At 26.4% G+C, this 22,756-nt stretch overlaps 1 protein-coding gene across 1 annotated transcript in view; it reads right to left on the reverse strand.

Moving 5' to 3' along the window:
* Positions 1–856, reverse strand: part of LOC132923469 (solute carrier family 12 member 6) — a 253,901-nt gene extending 253,045 nt beyond the window's left edge. Inside the window, exon 1 of the mRNA XM_060987485.1 lies at positions 337–856. Within this exon, the coding sequence (XP_060843468.1) occupies positions 337–487 (151 nt within the window). The 5' untranslated portion in view covers positions 488–856. The remainder of the gene's footprint in view (positions 1–336) is intronic.
* Between the last annotated feature and the right edge of the window lie 21,900 nt (positions 857–22,756).

A 22,756-nucleotide genomic window follows, 5' to 3' on the forward strand; every position in this document is an offset into this window, starting at 1 on the left:
TATAGTTTTTGTTTTTTAAATATCTACAAATGTATTTTCCAAAAATATGGTTTGTTAGTTCTTTAATGTAGGTAACTAACGTAAATTAGTTTCGTATCGATTATATATATCAAATATCGGCAATAAATTATTATCACCCAACCTCCATAAAAATAGATATATCCTTACTATAATTATATTACTAATTTATAAAAGTTTGCAAGACTTTAACCTATATAGTACCTAGCCAGTAACAGTATTAGGATGGCCATTAAAGTAGGTACTATCATATTATAATATTTTAATATTAACAACTATAATAACTAGAATAATATATTACAGTAATGAACAGTCTACCTGAAGCGTTCTCGTCGATTTGCGAGTTGCCCAGCACGCTCGTCATCTCCAGCAATCCGGCTGTGTTCTCCATGTCCTCGGCGGTGGCACCGTAATACTTGTTTAGGCTGTGTTTCGACCCGGAGGCTTTCATCACTTTGAATCGTTCCATGTCGTCGGACGGTACACGCTCGTGAGTATAATATAATATAGTATACGACGTGTAGGGTAGGTATATGCGTGTGGAAGATACGCGATGTGTTTACTTATTCGGATGTCGGGCAATATATCCGAACGGAAACGAAATGGTTCTCTTCGTTTTTATTTCCATACACAACACGAACGTTTCGAGTGTTGTAAACCGACAGAAAACCACACGCGCGCACAAATCGGACGACGATAAAATCGCAAACGAGAACGGAAAAAAAATCGCACGCCAGTCGGTATAACCACACGTAAATGCCGCACACGCACGAGACGGGGCGGACGAGACGGACGAGGGACGCGACGTACGGCCGATCGGCCAATGTGCTACTGCCGGCAGCCGCGGCAACGCGACCGTTGTCGGGTTGTGTCAACGCGCGCGGCGGCGGTTACGACGGCTTCGACAGCGGTGGCGGGCGGACGCGATTCGCGCGCGTTTTCCGACGCCGTGCGACGCACGCCTATCCTGACACAGAGGATCACGCCGTTTGGGGCGGCGGTGGCGGCGGTGAGGTACATTCGGCCGCGGTGGGGCGGAGGGGAAGTCGAAGCGTAATAATAAAACGCTTCTCTACCGCCATCTAACAACCACCTCCACCGCCACCCACACGACCACAGCTACTCGTCCGCGACGCACAAAAATATACTTTTTTTATACCAATTATACGCGCATTATCATAGCAATATAAATAAAACATAATCGTAATATTGTAATATAGGTTTTCAATACTCCTCGATTCCCGAGTATAAAACTGATACATATGCGCAGATTTAAAAAGGCAAATATGGGTACATCACTGCAGCCGCAACAAGCTAAGCTCGTATTATTATTGTTACTACTATTACTATTATTGTATTATCACGCGGAATGGGTTGCGAGTTTCGAATTGAACCGACCGAGTGAACAAAATAATAATCGCTTTAATAGTAATGCAATATTATTATCAATACTCTGTACTAAAGACGAAATGTATACAGTCATGTATTTAATAATGAATAACGTCTGAATGGTGTTAATTTCAAAAAATTCGAAATTTAGTTTGGTTGTTTAGACAATAATGCAATAACTAAACTTAACCATAAACGAAAAGCAAATGTCTTGAATTTATTAGTTTTTAAAGGACAAATTGTTATTTTCATTTATTAGAAATGTACACTGGATTAGTTAAGGAGGATTTATGCAATTTATAAGCTTTAGAAATAGTTATGATGAATGTTTTCACTAGGACTAGGTAATCAATTTTAGTTAATTAAATAAACTAGTGTTATTATTTATTACTTATTAATCATTATTATTATTGTCAAAACTACTTTTTTCACTTTTCAAGAACTTTAACACAAATGTTGAAGAGAAAGTGAATACATCTGTTATTTTCAACTAATATCCATATAATAGTATTATTATAACGATAATAGAATGAAAAACCGCCATTGATGAAATAACACTGTTGCCACCCCCACTGTGCCATTAATTGAATATTGGTGTCTTCACAACCCTCGCCACGCCACCACGACTCACTGACTTTATAATATTATGTGTCAGCTGATAAAACGCTTCGTTTGTTCTTATATAGTAATAACGTATAGCCATGTCGTAGGTTTACAGGGTGATTCACTAAGCATACTATCTTTCTTTTATTCTTTACTCTTTAGTAATATTTCTATTCAAACTATAATTTTTGGAACTTTTAAATAAACTTGAGAATCGTACTATTGAGTATTGTTAAATACTTAAATGTTCGTACAATTCAAAGAGTATCCAAATTTATAATATTTTTTAAATCATCTTAGCTTCAATAATATCTTTTAACCAGTACATATTACAATAGTACTTAAAATTTAATAACTCAGAATCTACTTGCTTAAATCTTTATTTAGGCGGTACCTATATAGAATAAGTGCATCAACATTTAAAAATATAATCATTTATTTATCAATTTAAAATATAGATAAGCGCTTATTTTTTATTTGAAAAACCGCAGAACCCTCTTAAACAAATTGGCTACTATGAGGATCACAAGTAACTCTCAGATGGATACATATTCTCGCTTTTTTCACTAGCAATTAGAAATTCCAAGAATCAAAATTCGAATAAATTCTTTGTTTAAAAAAAATGAGATTAACATTGAGCATGACTGTTGAATCAGTCTATATTTGAAATTCTGATGATAAAAAATAAGTATAATAATATCGAATATAGCCGACGTATATAAAAATATAGGTAAATATATAATATAAGACTTTTATAAAGTCTTTCATGTAATAACACAAATCCAATAAGTTAGACATACTCTAAGTAGGTATACAAGTTCACATTAATCTGTCAATTTATTTGTATTATCTGTATGGTATATTATTGTCTGATCCGTGTTTGAATTATTCTTCATCTTGAGATAAGTTCTATGTACCACGTACCTGTCCAATATAATGCACATTGAAAGCATTATATCTATTATTATAATCTTCGACTATACACACTACATAATAATATTATATATTATTATTGATTTAATATCACACCGTAACCCGCAGGGTTTATTGTAGTTTCGAACCAATGTGTTATAATAGGCTTGTAATCTAACTTTATGTGGAATAAAACAAATTAACTTTATGTATTTTCTGTACAAACATGTATTGGTATTATTTATTTTCTTATTTTTAAATGGTATTTTATATTATTATTATTTCCGTAAAATCGATTTGATTAACTTAAATAATCTGCATGCGCATATAATATAGGTACTATAAATTACAATTAAGTACCTTTCTCTCACTCTAATTTTATTACTATAATATGTTGTAAGTTAAAGATATTAATCATAATACAGATTACAGACATTAAAAAAACTTAGAAGTTCTAAAATAATAAAGCTTGTAATACTATAATATAATATAATGATTTCAAGAACAATTTGTAAACATTATGAAATATAATATAATATATGAATATAATAAATTATAAGATACCTGTTTGCCATAAAATAAATCGATATAAATATATATAATATCTTTAATATCATTATGTTTTTAAATATACGAGTAAAAATGTTGAATAAACGAAAAACTAAAAAAAATTAGAATATATGTGTATACTTCATGTTTTATTGAAGATTAATTACATTTTATATATTTACAAAAGCTTGTATTTTAGAATTTTGATTTAATTACAATTCATACATATTTTATGTAGGTAATTAATGTATAATGTAATATGTTAATGAGAAATTGTATACGTTTCATAAAAAATGAAATAAAGTAATGGACGTGAAGTATAGTATCTATTGCACATTTGTCTTTATTCAAGGTAATGATATTAAAAATGTTTTTACATTAGTATTATAATAGTATTATAATATGTGATTAAAATATTAATATATTATATCATTTTTAAACCAAAATTACGTTTAAAAAATAAGTTCTTTTTTTCTATATATTTATTCAAATATATTCAAGATAGATATTTTTTTAAATTTATTAATCCTTAATAAGCAACTTACTTTATATACACGACTTAAATCATCATAAATTATAGTTTTTTTTTAACAACAATATTGTTTTAATATATACCTATATAAAAGCAAAAATTTAAAATGATAAATAAATAATTTTTAAGAACGTTGAATATTATTTTAATATATTAAAATGGTAATAATTTCTGTTGAAAAAAATATCTTTTTTTATTCATGAAGAATTTATTGATACATTTTACTGAGCTTTATTAAATATGACTGCATAAAACTTAAAATGTCCGTATAACTTTTGAATCTTAAAGTGTTTAAAGTTGAAAAGAAAAATATAATAAGTTGTATTTTGTAAGTTCATAATATTTGTATTAGTTATAGCAGATATTATATTGAAAATTGAAGGGATATCGTAAAGTGTAAATATATTTTTCAAGTCCGGTTAAAAATATTCATTTAAAAAATACTTTGTATATTTTACTTTATATTAAAGTTTTAAATGTATTATAATTCCATTATAATGCATTATAATTTTGGATTTAATTTTTTGATCAACATTTGAAATTATGTATTTAGTTGTATATTCGTCATACAACTAGGTACATTATACAAATTATACAATATTCGTTATTTATTCCTATATAACAATGTTTAATGCATATTAAATAAATAAATATGTTTTAAGTATTCACCTAAAACTACATTATAAACTCAAAATGGATATTACAACTTATACTAGTGGCATATCTAGGATATTATTACTGCAGCGAATTTTCCTCATTTATGAGAGGCCACTGCGGAGAAGCTTCAACCAACTATGTTTACTATAAATAGTTATGTCTATATTTATTACAAAGTCAATCGCGATTTACCTTATTTAATATTTATATCACATTTTAATACCAACATTCAATGTAACTGTTAGACATAAATCATAACTATAAATAGTTTTTAAGTAAACTTAAAAACTTATTTACAAACTTAAGGTATTATTAATTAATTTTTATTTTATTTGTTACATTAAATTAAAATTTATATGTATAATTAATAAATTTACCTGGAATATTTTAATAATTTTATATGTTTTACATTTTGAGAATGGATTTTACATATTTATTATTTTATTTCTATACGTATAGTTGTAGTATATTTATTTAATTTTAATTTTTAATGACTGTTTTCATTTGCATAATAAAAGGTAGTTCTAAATTCTTATCCAATACAAAAATAATACATAATACATATTATATAAAGTTAATATTTTTATAATGATATATAAAAATAAAAATAATTGTAAGTACCTATGCAAAAATAAACAGCATTACAATCATTTGTTGTGCTTTTTCATTATCACAAATTTACCTACTTATTACATAATTAAAATCAACTTTTTGTGCAATATTTCTTTCTGCTCAATATTATTAAATTTAATAGCTGGTTTTCAGCTATAGTTGAGTGAATGATTTTGAGAAGTTTTAGCCCATTACAACTTTTTTCTGCAGTTGTATTGTTGAAGTGTTGACTGGGTGTATATAATATTTTTTATACAAAGTATATACATTCAGATACGAAGAAACAATGTCTCAAGATATCATGAAGGATTAACTTCAGTACTTCATTTAATTTTAAAGGTTCAGTTTCATCATAAACTTGATGGTAAACCAGACAAAATGAACGGTAATCCAATTTTTTATCCATTTCATTTCTATGTCAACTTCATAAATCTTGACATATGTGTAGTAGAAACAAGATTTCCATCTATGTTTTCTTTGGACATTTTTTTTGAATGAAGTACTTCAAACTTTTTAATGATGTTAGAGAATTATTAAAAACGATGTTTTAATGTATTCATAAATATGTCCGAGATAACGAAATATGCATTATATTTACAATTTTTAACAGTAGACTCAATAATATTTTCTAAACTACTTTCACCGAACATTTTTTTTTTGTTCTTTTAACTTGTTCAAAGTCATTATTGCCTCCAAACTGTTCACACAATTCAGTTGCATCACATCTTATTTTTAAAAAATGTTCCTAATTTTTTTGACCAAAACACAACACAATATGATAAAACAATTGTTCGATATACCAAAAAAAAAAAACCAACACTTAAGGACAGAAAATGTTTGTATCTTTAAATTTGGTACTTCACTCTAATATTAAAGTTTATTACATACAATTGGTTCTACTGAATGCAAATTTTCTATAATGTATGTTTGTAAGGCGGAGACAACACATGCATCCTCTTAATAATGTTCATATTATTATGTATTGTACTGACTACTATGAAATATAAAAATACTTAGCACATATCTATATTTAGGTATACAGGTATACATCACTATAAGATCATTATTTTATATCCCATATGCGTTATTATTCTGTGGAATTTAATGTATGTAAACTATCTCAGACCCTTGCATAAAATAATATTGAAGATAAAAAATAAATGGTGAAAAGCAAATTCCTACCAACGTATAAACCACGGTATTATTTACCGAAAATTCAGAAATAGATAACTGCCGCGATGACTGCGGTGGACGACGATGATAATAAGTGATAACTGATAAGTAATGACTATTTTAAATTAAATAACAATAATAATCGAGCACACAGTTGAAATATAATTAATGTTAACTAATGGGTAACCGCACGACTTGCAAGGAGTGGTTAAAAAATTGGAATACAACTCATACATTTTCGAATTTATTTTCCGGCGGCGAAAATCTAATGACAATAATATTATAAAACTATAAAGTAGTATACAAATACTAAAATCGGTTGTTCGGTTTCCCTCCGCCGGCACACCGTTGTCGTTGTCGTTATTACAACGTGTCGTCCCTACAGCAGCAGCTGTGGTCTGATCGGGTTGATCCTCTCTCTCGTCGTCGAGCCAAAGCCCAAGGTCGCGCGCGGCGGAATGTTTTGTGGGAAATATTCGTTTACCAATAACGAGAGACGTCGTCTCGCACATATTATTATATTACTATTATTATTACGATGGTGGACAAAGGAAAAACGGTGAGAATTCGTATGCTCGCCCGTCGTGGTCGGAATGTGTTCGGACCCTTGTACGCTGTAACCCGTAACCCCCCCCCCCCCCCACCCCCTCCGCCGCCCCAAAACTGTCGAAAACCCAGCGTTTTATGACTCGCGGGTAGCACCAAATCTCCATCGGCGTTTGCACATGCACTGCTTCGGCTGTAACTTTAATAATAACATAGCCTACAATAATTTTCTAACATCGTAATTTTATTATTGTAATATTATTGTAACACCGTTCTTATAGGTATTAACCCGCGTATAATTAATTATAAACGAACGTTTTAAGAAAAAAATTGTAGCCAAGGAACGATATTTTAATCTCTCGTCTGCGAATAGCGGTTTGGTTTGGGATTTAATCGTTACAAATCGTAGTCATGTTAATGGAAATTGTAAAATGTTTGTATTTGTCTTGTCGTTTAGTACGATCAAAATAGGGACCGACTGCGATATAATAAACATCGATAACTCGAGAAACCACCGCTGACCAACGCGCTTGCTCGGTCGGTTCGTAGAATCTGCGTTTCTGGAAAAGTCTAAAAATAACTATAATAATGTGGACATCGATATTATTGACGTTACGCGGAAACGCTTTCGTTTCTTAAAATTTTTATTGACGAATCGTGTCAATGACCCGCGACTCGATGGCGATGGTCGACACAGTAGTCACCACCACCACCACCACCACCCTATCACCTGAAACACACAATTCATGCCCTAAATATTATATAACTTATAACTCTTTTCGTTCGGCTTCCGATAAGATATTTAGATTTTGTATGTTTCGTACATAGTGATTGCGATAGAGTGGTATAAACCGTGTATAATAAATTAAAGGTAATTATTTATCTTTGAATATTATTTTGTTAACAAATCGAGATACCTATTAATTCTGAAACGATTATTCTGTTTTAAATAATGTTAAGTTGGCACCTACCTACCTATATAATTATTTTATCGTCGCGACACAAATTTGTTTTGGAATGTTTCATGAAAATAACATGATTGTTAGTAGTTAACTTTGTACTTAATATAAATTATTAAGGTGTTCGTGAGTATTATCTATTATGAATATCGTATAGTAAAGTATAGTTCATTAATCAAACAGTCTCTTACTTTCCAAAACTGTAGTTTATCATAATATATAGACAATCAAAAATATTTTCCGCCTTTGTGCATTTATATACAGTATATACATAATTTATTTCAACATTTTTCCAATCGTTTAGTATATATAATATTATAACTCGAATAATGTCATAAACCAAAAGCATAATATTATATATAGTGACAAGGGCGATGGGGATGGAGCGCTCGGAAACCCATCCTTCACAAAATTACTTTTTTTTTTTGTAATTCGTATACTATATGTATACGTTTTAAGCAATAAACCGTTTATAATGACTTTGAAAGGATCAAAAAACACTGTCATTATAATATACAATATATAGCTACCTAACTATAATTCATCACTGAAAGCGTATTCGTAAGATAAATAATTATATATATATAATATATGTAATCGTATTATTTAAGACATTTTACGTTAAAATATTATCAAAATTATAATAGTTACTATTTAACTAATGTTAGTGTTGGCTTAATTTTAATCAAACAGAGAATTACAATCAATTAAAATTATAGATAGAAGCATTAACCTCGTTAAGCATAAATGTATAAAACAGAAAATATTAACATCATTTAATGTGCAAATCGTGTCTTTAGATATTATTTATAATCGACTCTAGAAATCCTAAAAATGAATTGTTGTCACTCGTATAAACATTATAATATGTACATTTTTTTTTTTTAGGTTGGTATGCGAAAACAAAGATGTTATTAGCTTTAGTTAAGCGGGATTGTTGAAAATTAGTAATTACATAATGAGTACGACGAGTGTCAGCTATATTCTACAAAACATAAGTACTCTAAGAGTCATGTGTAGTATTCCTTACAGTAAATCATATTCTTACTGAAATGCAATCATTCTGATCAAATACATTACATCTTCAGTTCTTAACCCTTTTAAAATCATTAATCAATAATACTACATTTTCACTATTATAATTTATAATGTTGTCACGAGTCATGAAATATATATTATATTTATATATATGAAAGTAGAATATATCTTATATCTATATCACGTGTAGAGATGATAAAAAAATTAAAATTATATAAACGTCGTGAGTATAATATAATACGTCGTTTTGTCGGAGTGAACACGACAATTATTTATACAACATATAATAATTCTGAAATGCCGAATCTGCACAATATCGATCGTACGGCATTCGTATTTATAATTCCTTACTTATAAATTAATATTTGTTTTTCAGGTATCCAACATCACAAAGTGCCAACTCATACGTTATTTTCTTCTCGTTTAGCGTCTGTTCTGTAGCTTTGTACGAATCAAATGGTTAGTTACATGGAAAAAAACCAAAACAATATGAATACTATACTATAATATTAAACGGATAAAATATTATCATGGTATCAGTGGCGTAATTGAGAATTTTTCATGGGTGGGCGGATAAAAGAATAAGTATTTAAAACCAACTTGTGCAAAGCCCCCCACACCCCCATATCTACATTTCATATCTGATTAATGCCAATATACTTATTTCTCTATATTTTTAATCTATAATTAACAATAAAATGTATAAATATATACTCTGTCCAGCTAGAGAACGCGCCGCAGACCGACCAAAATCAGTTTTTCTGCGCATTCCCCAATGATACTCAGCCTTAAGCGAAGCAGTTTTGATAGTATGGTGACGCGGGGGAATGCGCAGAATCAGTGCATCCTCTCCCTGGACAGACTATAGGTAGAATTGAATTACATTTTTTTTTTTAATTTTTATTAATATTATTATAAATTGTTAAATTATATATTTTTTTTAAATTCAATGTGGTTGTATTAATAGTTTATTTCTTTTTTTTTGCTCCATTTTGATTTTTGGGGTTAGACAAATATAAAATTCTAACAATATATTAATATGTTTGCTTAGAAAAAATATGAGTCGCTACCGAGTGTCATAGTGTGTAGTGTTTAGCGTGTAAACGACGTCATGAAAGTCAATGTAGGTACTGTGTGACAGCGCGCGTTCGTATTTCGTTGTATTCACTATTCGTTCATACCAATTATTGTAAATCTTGATGTTAAATTTTTGTTATTAGATTATATTTTTGGAATTGCAATTTTACTTTACCCATTATTGGAATATTTATTATTTTCTATATCATATGTATGTAGCGTGTAGCATGTAGGACGTAGGTACAGTAATTACTAATTAGTAATTAGGTACAGTGTGTGATAAGGCACCTCGTGTTATATAAATTAATAAGATAACTTAGATAATTATGAAACCGAAATAATTATTTATTTTAAAATCATACTTATACTTATACCGAGTAATAAACTAATTATATACTAATAAAACTAAACATTATATTATTTGATTTCGTTTTATAATAATTTATAAATTTGTATTTAAGCTATTTGTATACTAAGTTAATATATAAATATAGATTATGTGGGGATATATCCCATAACCCCTACTCGTAATTATGCCTCTGCATAGTATCATTTTATTTTGAAAATGATATAATATATAATTATTATACTCCCTGTGGCCCATACCAATTAACATAACATTATGCATAGGGGCTATTAAAGAGCTAGAAAAGGCCAAGTCACCCAAAAGATTAATTAGATGCACTAAATAAAATATACATAATACTTTAATAACTATGAACGCATACTGCAGAATGCAAGTGCTCGTTCTCTCAACACGATCCTATGTGTCATACGTGATTTTACGATCAGTCGTATGAAAATTACCATAGGTATTGCCGTATTGGTATCATTGTTGGTATGGATATTGATATGGTATTGGTATCGATACGTACAGTTTCCATTAATAATCCATTAAAAAAGTATATTTAGGTAGTATATAATACAGAGAACGAATAATGAATAATATAATTTTTGATGCATGTTATGTCAGAAATAACATGTCATATTTGATTACTTAATGCGGTGGTCTTCAACTTTTTTAGATAATAGGCCATAATAATATATTATTTTTTTTATCTCGCGGACCGCACTCGTATAATAAAAGTATTTACAATTTTAAACATTTATTAAATGAATACAAATGTATGCTATGTATAAAATATATTCTTGGACCTAAAATAAATACTAAATGGGTTGTGGTCGAAGACCCCTCGTTTAAGGTGTTTTAGGGCATACTTAAAAGTTAAAGTGCTTGATTTGGGAGGGTTTAAAAAAAAAAATATGTTAATGTGATATTGATTAAGTATAACGAAAAGGAATATACATTAATATATTTATTTTTTAAAATTCTCTCACGGCCACTCTATTTTTATTTAAAGCCCATAAACATATTTTATGTATAGCATGTATTTTTTTAATACACTGTTAATCATTTAAAACGGTATAAATACGACCCGTGAGATTTAACCAAATCAATAAAATACATTTAAATTATCAAATATGCACATTTTTACACTTAAATTCTCTTTTTAATTTATGATTTTTCTATTCATGCACTGGAACATACTTTAATATTTTTTGGAAATATTTGCATGCATCTTATAAAGTTTTTAATGACATAAACAACTTAACCTAATTAATTAAAATGTTATGTTTTTATTTATAAAATATAAAATCTGCAAAAAAAGTGAACGCTGTTTCTAAGCAAAAAAAAGGTCTCATTAAAATCAAGGTCCTATCAAAATTAGACCGTAGTTTAAAAAAGGTTGGAAACACTAGTGTAAATGAACCGTTAACAACAATTTCAAACCAAAAAAGGCTAAGAAAATAATTTCATCTCAATTGACTACTATATTTTATTATAATTATTTTTCTTTTTTTTCATTTAACATTTTGAGTGGAATTCACTTGAGACTAAAATGGACCGAGGAGTTTTTGGGCAGTATTATTGTTATTATTTAAAATGTCTATAATGTCTATATCTCTATGAAAAATAAAATCATTTAAATGACAGTGGCGGTTAGGTCAGTTTAAATTGTTCACACTTTTACCAATATTTTCCTAATCTTTCATAGGCGCATTTGTTTAGCTCAACGTTTTCACAATTATAATCATAATAAGACAATACACAACATTATAAAAACATGACAAAAATAAAAACGAAAAAATAATGTCTACTCGGAAATCGATATTAAATGAAAAATATGCAGAATATGTTACTTATATTTTTGTTTTTATATGGTTCCTTATTTTTTATTGTTTCTCTTAAACCGAATTCTGATCAATGCGCTCTCCCATTAATTAACAGAATTTAAAATTCTTAAGGTCAAATCACTGATTGTATAACACAGTGTTTTCCAACCTTTTTTTACTCAACGCCCCTTTTAGATTATACCATTATACTATAATATTTTTAACATAGTAAAAAAATTCCCCCGCCCCATGAAAAATGCATGGATACGCCCCTTCATGTATGAATAGATTATTATTTTTTTTAAACAATGAATTATCATTTAATGGTATAACAAATATATGATTATTAAGCCAAATAAATTCTGAGAAGATTCGTATAGTGTTTTAAAGTAGGTAATCTGATGCAATTCGGGACTAACTCTATAATATACAATAGAATAATAAATTATGTAATCATGTGACTTATTTTATTTGATCGAAGCTTTAAGGTTCTTTGTAAAACAATAAATACATTTGGTTTTACAATGATTTTTGTTTTTATTTTTGTAACTATCATAACATTCATAATTTTAAATTTTTTGAAGCAATAAATCTGTTAATGTTCCAATTTAAAAATTGTTTTTTATAAAAATTAAATCAAGTTGGAACTCAAGAAATTCACAAGTAAAAATATATAGTACTTGTCAGAACAATTAAGAAATAAAAAAAAAAGAAACAAATATCAAAAAAATGGAATTTCATATAAGACCTGCAATTTTTGACAAAATAGATTTTGTTTATTTTATTAAAATTCAAAAAATAAATAACTACAACAAATTGAATATTCATTAAACCATAAACATTTTCTAGACTCTTTATGTGTGATTTATATTTTATAAAGACTTAGCATTTTCTACTAGTTTAGTTTTATTTTTATTTATGTATTATACAATTTTTGTTTTTAAGTAAATACATTTTCCACTTCAAACTAGCCATTCATACTAACCCACCTATAGCTATTCAAGACGGATCCAACTTGTCAGAAAATTCTCTCGTTGATTAAAAAGACGCTGGTGCATTAATCTTCAACCATAATACCGCATGGGTTCTGTCACTAGATAGCCTCCTTTCTCATACTATAATATCATGTAAATATTCTCCATATCATTGTATTCTATTTGCTTATTGTACATATGTTACAGATTGTAAATTTTCTATTTTAATAAAAAAAAAAAGTAAGTAAGTTTTAATGTAAAGTTTCTCATAAGTTGATCTTGCCATAAAAAATAAAATTAATACATAATCACAATTTTTATATACGTATAAACGTATTCTTACTACGTAAAGTTACACACATTTTTTCTGAATGATTTAAGTCTAAATGTCTAAATCATTTCATATCAAGCGATATTGTAATTCATTGTTTTAATTTAACACCTATTAAACAAAAAAAATTAAATTTATTAGTTAAACCTACCTTGTTATTACTGATAAAACAGTAAAACCAATTAATAATGGCAATAGAAACATATAATTATCAATTCATCATGTGCAATGGTTTATCATTGAATAATTAATTCAAATTTAAAATTAATAGGGACACTGTTGATCCCTACTAATATAACAGAACGACTTTCTCGGTTTTTAAATATTAGACACGTTTAGAAAATATGCATTTAAATTTTATAATAAACCATAACTCATAAATGTTAAAACATATTATAGAAAAAAGTAATAACCACTATTAATAACTTAATATAAGTTATATAGTTAATATAACTTACATTATTAATAGTACCGGTTTACTTTTAAATTTTTATTATAAGTTATAATACAGTTTGAATTCACACTATATAGTATTATATATCCATATATAATATATATCCAAGGAGTATAAATTTAATAAAATTGGCAATTAAAATGAATACCAAAAGGTGATTGAACATTGTTTAAATACAAAGTGGGTCACATAGTGCACCTAAATAAATAATTGAGTTTCTAGTCCAAACTCCTAAGTCCTAACGTGGCTGTTAGGACGGTGAGACGCATACTAACAAGCTAAATACCCTTGTATACCGTGCTTTTATAGCCATAAATGTTGAAGCTGTTCCTCTTGCGCCTAACCGCAATCCACAGACTGACCAATTATTATTTTATACGTCCTAGGAAGATCCTATATACAACGGCACAGACACGCACATATATATGTATATATGTATATATATAAAGGGGTGATCCATTTAACACGAGATACTCATTATTCCAGAAAATACTAATGTTTTTGAAGATATTTTTGCATAATATTTTAAAGTTGTTACAAAATAACATCTTTGGTAAAAATTATATGGTTTATTATTTTTCATGGTTATACATTTTTGATAACAGTTTACATTTTTCATTTCATATTCTGAAGTTGAATAGTATTTTTAATACTTCAATCTATAAAAAAAAATTTTAGACGAGTAGTTTATACGTTATAAACATTTAAAGTTTAGATAAGACTGCTAAGAGTAATAATGGATCAATATTTTATAAGATATTCATGTATACTCGTATTATACTACTCCAATTTGTTCATCGACACTTTAAATAATTATAATTCATAATCTACACGTCTAAATTTGATTTTGGTATATTGAAGTAGTACCTATTCCAAAATTCTAATATTCTGTTTTAAAATAACTAAAATAAGAAATCAGAAATACATGTTGTAAAAATAGTTTAAAAAAATGTAAAACGATGAGAATAAAACTAGTGCATTTACATTGTTTTTATAAAAATTCAATTTTTTATTGACTTAAAATGATGTAAAAAAAAATATTTTCAATAACGTTAATATTTTTTGAAATAATTAGTTTCACGTGTTAATTGGCTCGTTCGGTATATTTATAATATATTATAAATTTTTTTTTATGTACACTAGCATCATTTTCTAACTTGAATAACGTTGACGAATGTCCATTTTTTATATCCCTGTAGGACCATTATTTCAATATATTCGTTGTAGAATATAAAAAACTCATTAAAATATTGGTTCACAAGTGCGGGTTTGGATGTAGGAATGTGGTGAAATTTTTTATTCTGAACTGAGCACTGATACAGGGATCTAAAAATTGTAAATATATATTGTTTTTAGAATTATAATCCTTGAAATGCTGACTCCGAGATATGGCTAGGCTATATTACACAACATTATCGATCTACCCTATAACACCAAATATATTATACCAATTGATCCTGTATTATTACCTCGATGATTTATATGTAATTGGATCAATTCTACATCCTTAGAACGATCGATACATCTGCTCTATGATTCTGCAGTGCACCTGCCGACAGCATCACCATTGTGTAGTAACTGTTGGTTTGAAATAAATTCTTACCGTTAGTACATGTTATATATTATGTTGTATCATAATACGTTCTTCAATAGTTCATTAATCATTTTTTGGGATCGTAATCACTGACATATAGTCAATAAAATATATAGGTAAAAAATAAAAAAATATTATTATATAACTTCTAATATATATAACATATAAAATACGAGATGTCTCGTGGTGTTTCAGTGTTTGGTTTTTATGATCTTATGACTTAAAAAATACAGAAACAATTAAAACTACTTATTCACACTATTATAAGTATTAACAAATTTACATATTTTTTTTTCAATAAATAAATAATAATTTGATGAGAAATATAATTTAAGAACACACTATAAAAAAAATTAATGGAAAGGGGAGTCTTTATATTTTAATAATAAACTGCGTCCTCGTTGATATATTTCATCTATGAAAACTGAAAAATAATACTGTTTAGTGTTATAATAAAACTACAATATAAGTAGGCTTTACCAAAATATATCTTTCAAACATTCCAAAAACATGCATTATATTTATTCATTATATTATACACCTACACTAGCTGTTATTGCTATGACTACTCCGATACTAGAATAGGCAACATAGTGTAGGTAACATAATCAGCTTTAAAAAACCTTACAAGTTAAATAATAAACACAGTTTATAAAAACATGGTATTGGGCTGTTAAGGATATTTTTGTGAAAATTCAAACACTACTCTCTGTAGTATGGGATTTACAAATTCACCAAATATGTTTGGTAGGCGTTTAATATTGTTTATTATTATTATATTGTTAAGAATAGATTTTTTGTTTACAATGTTAACATATTTATTTTTAAAATCAGACGATTAGAAATATTTTCCATTTATATTTATAATAAATTGTATTAACTTAATAGTTACTACTTACTCTTTAGTTTATTATATTTACAATTTAAAATCTACACAACACATTCATCAATTATCATTTTTAAAAAACACTATGATCACCGTATTAGGTAAAACATTTAAATACTATGACTAAGGGTTATTTGAATTATAATGAAATATTGAATTGAAGTAGTATATTATTATCATGTAAGTATATCATATATATCTATTACAGTAATATAATATCACTGAAATATTATATATTAGTATTTTCAATAATTTAAATTTTATCATCGAGTAGGTTAGGTATTCCTGATACGTATATATATATGTAATATAATAAATTATCAAAATGGATAATAGCAAATCCAAGGATAATTATACTTTAATCGTATCAAATATCTCAATACTCTTAACGAAGGTTAAATTAGTTACAAAATCACTAATGATTTGTACTTTTTTAATGATTTAAAAATATGTTGATCACATTGTTCTACACTAGAGGGTCTTTTTAAAAATATCAATCAGTAACCACTACTATAAATTATAATATGCTATTTAATATTTTAATTTATATCTCGCAGAGAATCCCTACAAATTGTACATTACATAATATTGTTTCTACTGCAGAAATAACACATAATATTAAAATACGTCATAATTACAGAGTGATTCATTTATCGAACAATATTCATTGTTTAAAAATTTATTTAAGTTTTTTAAATTATTTTTTTACTTAAATTCTAGTCGAGAAAACAAAATTAAAAAAAAAAATTTTTTTTATCATTTAAATTTTTTAAAGATTTTTACTTTTTGAATGACAACACACATTTTTCGTATTCTGAAGCAAAGAATTTTTCGGAGTATTTCAATATATAGGATATATATAAATCGAAATTCAAACGACTAGTTTATGAGTTATAAATACTTAAGGTTTGTGGAATAGAGTAGTACGGAGATACCTCACAAAATATTAATTTACTATTTTACTCACTTTTATATATTACACTCGTACAAAATATTATTTTTATTAAACTAAAATTTGTCTTTTACTATATTCCACACAAGATACATCAATCGATCAATCTACAACAAAGTGTCAAAGTATATATGTTAAATTGTAAAATAACTAACAAAATAAAAGTAATTCTAAGTTGCGTGATATTTTCTACGGTGACCTATCCCAGAATTTTTATAGGTTAAGTATTTTCTTTACCATAAGCAACAAGGTTGATCCGTTTTAGAACGACAATTTAATAATCGTATTTGAACTGTTTACAAAACAAATTATTTGAAGGGTTGTTTCGAAATACAGGTAAAATGAAAACAAAGAAAATTTAATTTAAAGTTGTTGTTAAATTGTTTCTTGTATGTTTTGGAGATTTATATAACAAAACATTCAAATTAAAATTTTTGTTAGCTTGTTCATTATGATAACAAATGAAGAATAAATTGCACGTAATTAAATAATGTTAGCTAAAATATTCAACATTATACTGTTTTATTATTTTCATTTTTAAGAAATCTGTATTTTAAGATGTTTATTAATTTGAGTTTCATTATCCTGAACTTCAAATTTTAATTTATTCACCCAAGTACCTTTATCAATATGGCTATCGCTACATACTAAATAACATCTAAGTGTGTTCTTAATAAGCAAATAAAAGTAGCCAACTTAAGAGAAAACTACATGAAAATAATAAATTAAATTTCTTAGAGTTGTCTAACTATTGTTCTTTTAATCAAAAAAAAATTATAAACATTTTATATTAAAATATTGAGTAATTTTTTAGAGTAAATGTGTAAAATATATAAAAGCTAATTTTAGTAAAATTTTAATAAATTCCATAACTGTTAAAGAATAATTGGTACTTAACCATTAATGTTGTTAAATATACAAAATACATATATTTTAAATTGTCATTATAAGTTTGAACTTTAGTACTTAGGATTTAAAATCTCATTTATGTAAGAAATGTAAGAAATAAAAATAAATAAAAATAAAAAAAATCATGTTATAATTCATAGTTATTATTTAATACTTATTTGATACTTAATATTTTTAATAATAATTATTTGAATTATAATATATTTATAAAATTACAGTAGTGTTATTATTTATTAGTTATAGTTGTTATTAATATGAGCCGTAGTTACTAATAAAGAGCAAATATGTAAATACTCATTAGGTAGGTATCGCAATATGCCTGCTATATAAATTACACACCTTAACTGCATGTATTATATTTTAGTGACAAATATCAAAACGAATAATAGAGACCCAAAATTGGTAACTGATATGTAACTAATTTAATCTGTATCAGGATATGTATAAATATATATATTTTTCATAATTTCATTGGAATACTTCAAGTTCAGAAACTTTAAAAGTAACTAGCTAGTCCTCTATACGTTAAATACTTATGTTCAAACATCTGTTATGTTTTTAATATATATATATATATAGAATTATCACACATTTCGAATGAAATAAAATATACTAGGTACCTTACATTTTAATAGCTATATATTTATAAATAATAATATAAGTCAAGCTAATTAAAAGTTATGTTATGATTACAATAAGAATTATCTGAATTGGCTTATTTAAAAATATTATTCAGTACACTTAGAATAGTATAAATATATGTAGTTAAAAGTTTTTATAATTTTTGTAAACTAAAAATGTTAAAACTTTCAGACACTTATTTTTTTCTTAATAATAATAATTAAATTTATATTTTGTTACATAATTAACGTTTTTTGAAACACCATTTTACAATTCAACAACCGAATTCAGATCAATTCATATTTATCCAGCATTAAGCATTGTTATACAGTTATGATTACTGAGTTATTTATATTTTTTAAATGTCATATGAAAAGTAAATTACATTTAATTATTTCATTAAGGATTGTTTATTTCGTTATTGAACAATTCAATATTGTATACACTATACAGAGTGATTCACCAATCATGTTCACTTTCGAGTTAATAATACATTTATTCAAATTTTGATTTGTTGAAATTTTTAGTACACTTTATAAGAATTATGTTTTTAATTATTTAGAGTTTTTATACATAAACTTATTTTTGTAAACCAATCTTTTTTGCTGATAATTAAGAATCAGATGATTTTTTTTTTTAAAGTTTGATTTATCTAAATTGAAATTTAAACAAGTAATCTCTGAGTTTTTGAAATGTATATTATAATATACTAAATATAATAATATTGCTCTTAAAATTAGTATTTTAACTATAAAACAAATATAATATTTAATCTGCTTAATTCTGACTCTTGCTAAGCTCTGGAAAAATTATTATAATAAGAATTATATGAGATTTTCAGATCTAAACATTCCAGTGTGTAAAAAATACATAGACTAATTGATTAAATAATATCCTACTTTGAAAAAAAAAAAACAATTTAAGGTCCAAGTATATTTTTGGATGTACCACAGGTATTTTAATCTGAAACAATTTCTGCCAGCAAAAAACTTGCTATCCCTGCAAGAAAGTAATTTCTCACTACACCGATTTAACATGTATACAGCAGATATATATCCAAGACAACTAATACCATTATGACTACTTACATAGATGACATTAAAATATTTTGTGCCAGTAACAACCAAGAAGAAACACCTAGCCGACTACAAAGTTACTTAAATTTAATCAACATTTGGTTAAAGGTATATCAAAATAAACATTCCATTTACTTAAAAAAAAATTAACCTTCTATCTCTTCAATTTCAAATTATTCCAATCCCAAATTTTTCCAATGTAAAATATCTTTATTTTACACTTGATAAAAGACAGACTGTGAACTCCCGTCTTAAGTCAAAAACAAAAATTCTAAATAGCAGATTATATTTACTATACTCAATTATAAAATCTTAAACTCCTAATCCGTTCTAAACTTATTAAATATAAATTTCTTGTATGACTTATATGGGAAAAATATACGATCAAAGGTTGGCACTGATTAAAACCATCTCAAGTTCATATTATACAAGTTACTCAGTAGTAACTCTCCAAAATATAGTAACTTCTACACTGTAATTGTACCTAGGTATCTAGATCCTGCATGTGGATCTAAACATTAAATCGGCCAACCAATTAGCTACCAAACACCACAAGTACAGATCATTGTATTCAAAGTTAAAAACCCAAACAAATGCATTAATATCATCAAGCATAAAATTAATTCTACTCGTCGACTAAAAATATATATTGTAAAATCATATAATAATTATAGAAAACTGACAAATAGTTTCTCTCTCCTCATTGTTTATACTGTTTATTTATGTATATATATATTATAAGTTGATTTATGTATTATCTATTTTTATTATTGAATTAAAATTGAATTATACTAAAATAAAAATATATACATATACATACATATTTAATATATTACATATTATAATACATAGGTACATAATGTACATAATATATATATATTATACGTCATAGTGTATTATTTATACTCTTAAAATTTTTACAAAATATAAAATTTAATGTTGATCGATTAATATTAATTCCTATGATTTTCAAACCCTTACATAACTTTCAAACCTATAACCGTAGACCTGTACTTAGTACACCAAGTTAAATAATTCAAAAACTATTAGCTGGTACGATTTCAGTTCATCAAAATGTTCAAACAAAATAATGTGTTTAACGATTCACAGGAAAAAAAGAAATGATTATCATTTGCAAATAAGCAGTTATTATTACCTTAGAACAATCCTTAAATTATTTAGTCGTATTTAGTTGTTTAGTAAAATTTAAGTATTATTTTATAATTGCTCATATAATATGGATACTTAAAAATAAACAATTATTTTAATAGGTAAATACATTAATAAAGGAATAATCTGGGTAAATATGAATGATTATCCTGTATTTATGAATTATTAGATATGATACACGTATTATTAATGTTTCGTAATATTAATTAACTATAATAGAAAGGTACCTACGGTTTAATTTAGATATATAAATGACCGCATACGAATTACGTCCTGCTTAATCTAAACGACTACACGATATCCATACAATCCGAAAATTATATTTTATCAAAGTTCCATATCAAGATATGGCAATATATAAAAATAACCAACTAACCCATCTCGATTATATTAAAAAGTATCGATCAAGTTATTATCAGTCTTTTAATTTTTTAATTTTATATTTACATCTTTTTTTGTAATTATTATACCTATTACATTCCTATAATTTAGACTAACTAATTTAATTTACTTACTTCTAATTGTATAACAACAAAAAAAAAATCGTTACTTTTTAACCTACCGATAGTAATAATTTGCTATTGACAGTCCTAAGTCTGTATAAAATGGGAAGAAAAATAATGTTTTTACGACGCAATTCATGTAGTGGTTAAATATCGTTGGATCGCAATTCATGTGGAAAAGGGATATCAGAACAAAATTCATGTGCACCGATATAAATATATCATTTTGATTTGAACATATCCACATAAGCTATACCATATTCCAAATAAAATATTTACAGTCGTGGCGAGAATCGAAAAAATAGCTAAATATAAGAACTATAGATATTTTACCCGTATTCATAGTGATACTTTATTAATTTTTCATATTATACCTACTGGTTACTAGGTATAAATAAATAATTAGTTTATTAACCATAAAAACTAGTCACTGTTTCATACTAAAGATTATTAGATTAAAAGTTAGTTATAATACATGTTAATTTTCATGTTTGTATATTAGGCTAGTAACTAGGTATTTAAACCTAAAATGTTTATTTTCGAAATTAAAGCATTTCAGGCAAGCGATAGCAACGTTCCTTAAAACGCTAAGCTAAAATATTAGTGGTTATGTAATTCGTTATTATTACAAATTACTTTGTGGTGTTACAGTTGTAATTAGTAAACTTGTTTGATTAATATTTGAGTATTTGACTATGGAAATATTAGTATTGTCCCTGTACATAAATACTTCGTATAGTTCGTTATTGTATATTATAATGAATATTAAACATTTATCAAACAGTTGCTTTGGCAACTTTAAGAATAATAATAAATATAGTTATTCTCGTACGCACAGTAATATAGATGGTACTTATTTAACAATTATTTGTAATGTATTAATATTTAATATGAACAGCAAACACTATATTATACTGATTCCTTTTACAGACAAATATGTATTACGTTATTAATATTTCAAAAGTGTTACTTATTAATATTGTACTACTATGTAAGTAATATTGATATAAACTGTTATTCAATGCAATTAATTAAACAATATATTT

This window comes from Rhopalosiphum padi, chromosome 2, assembly GCF_020882245.1.
Source record: "Rhopalosiphum padi isolate XX-2018 chromosome 2, ASM2088224v1, whole genome shotgun sequence".
Classification (NCBI taxonomy): domain Eukaryota; kingdom Metazoa; phylum Arthropoda; class Insecta; order Hemiptera; family Aphididae; genus Rhopalosiphum; species Rhopalosiphum padi.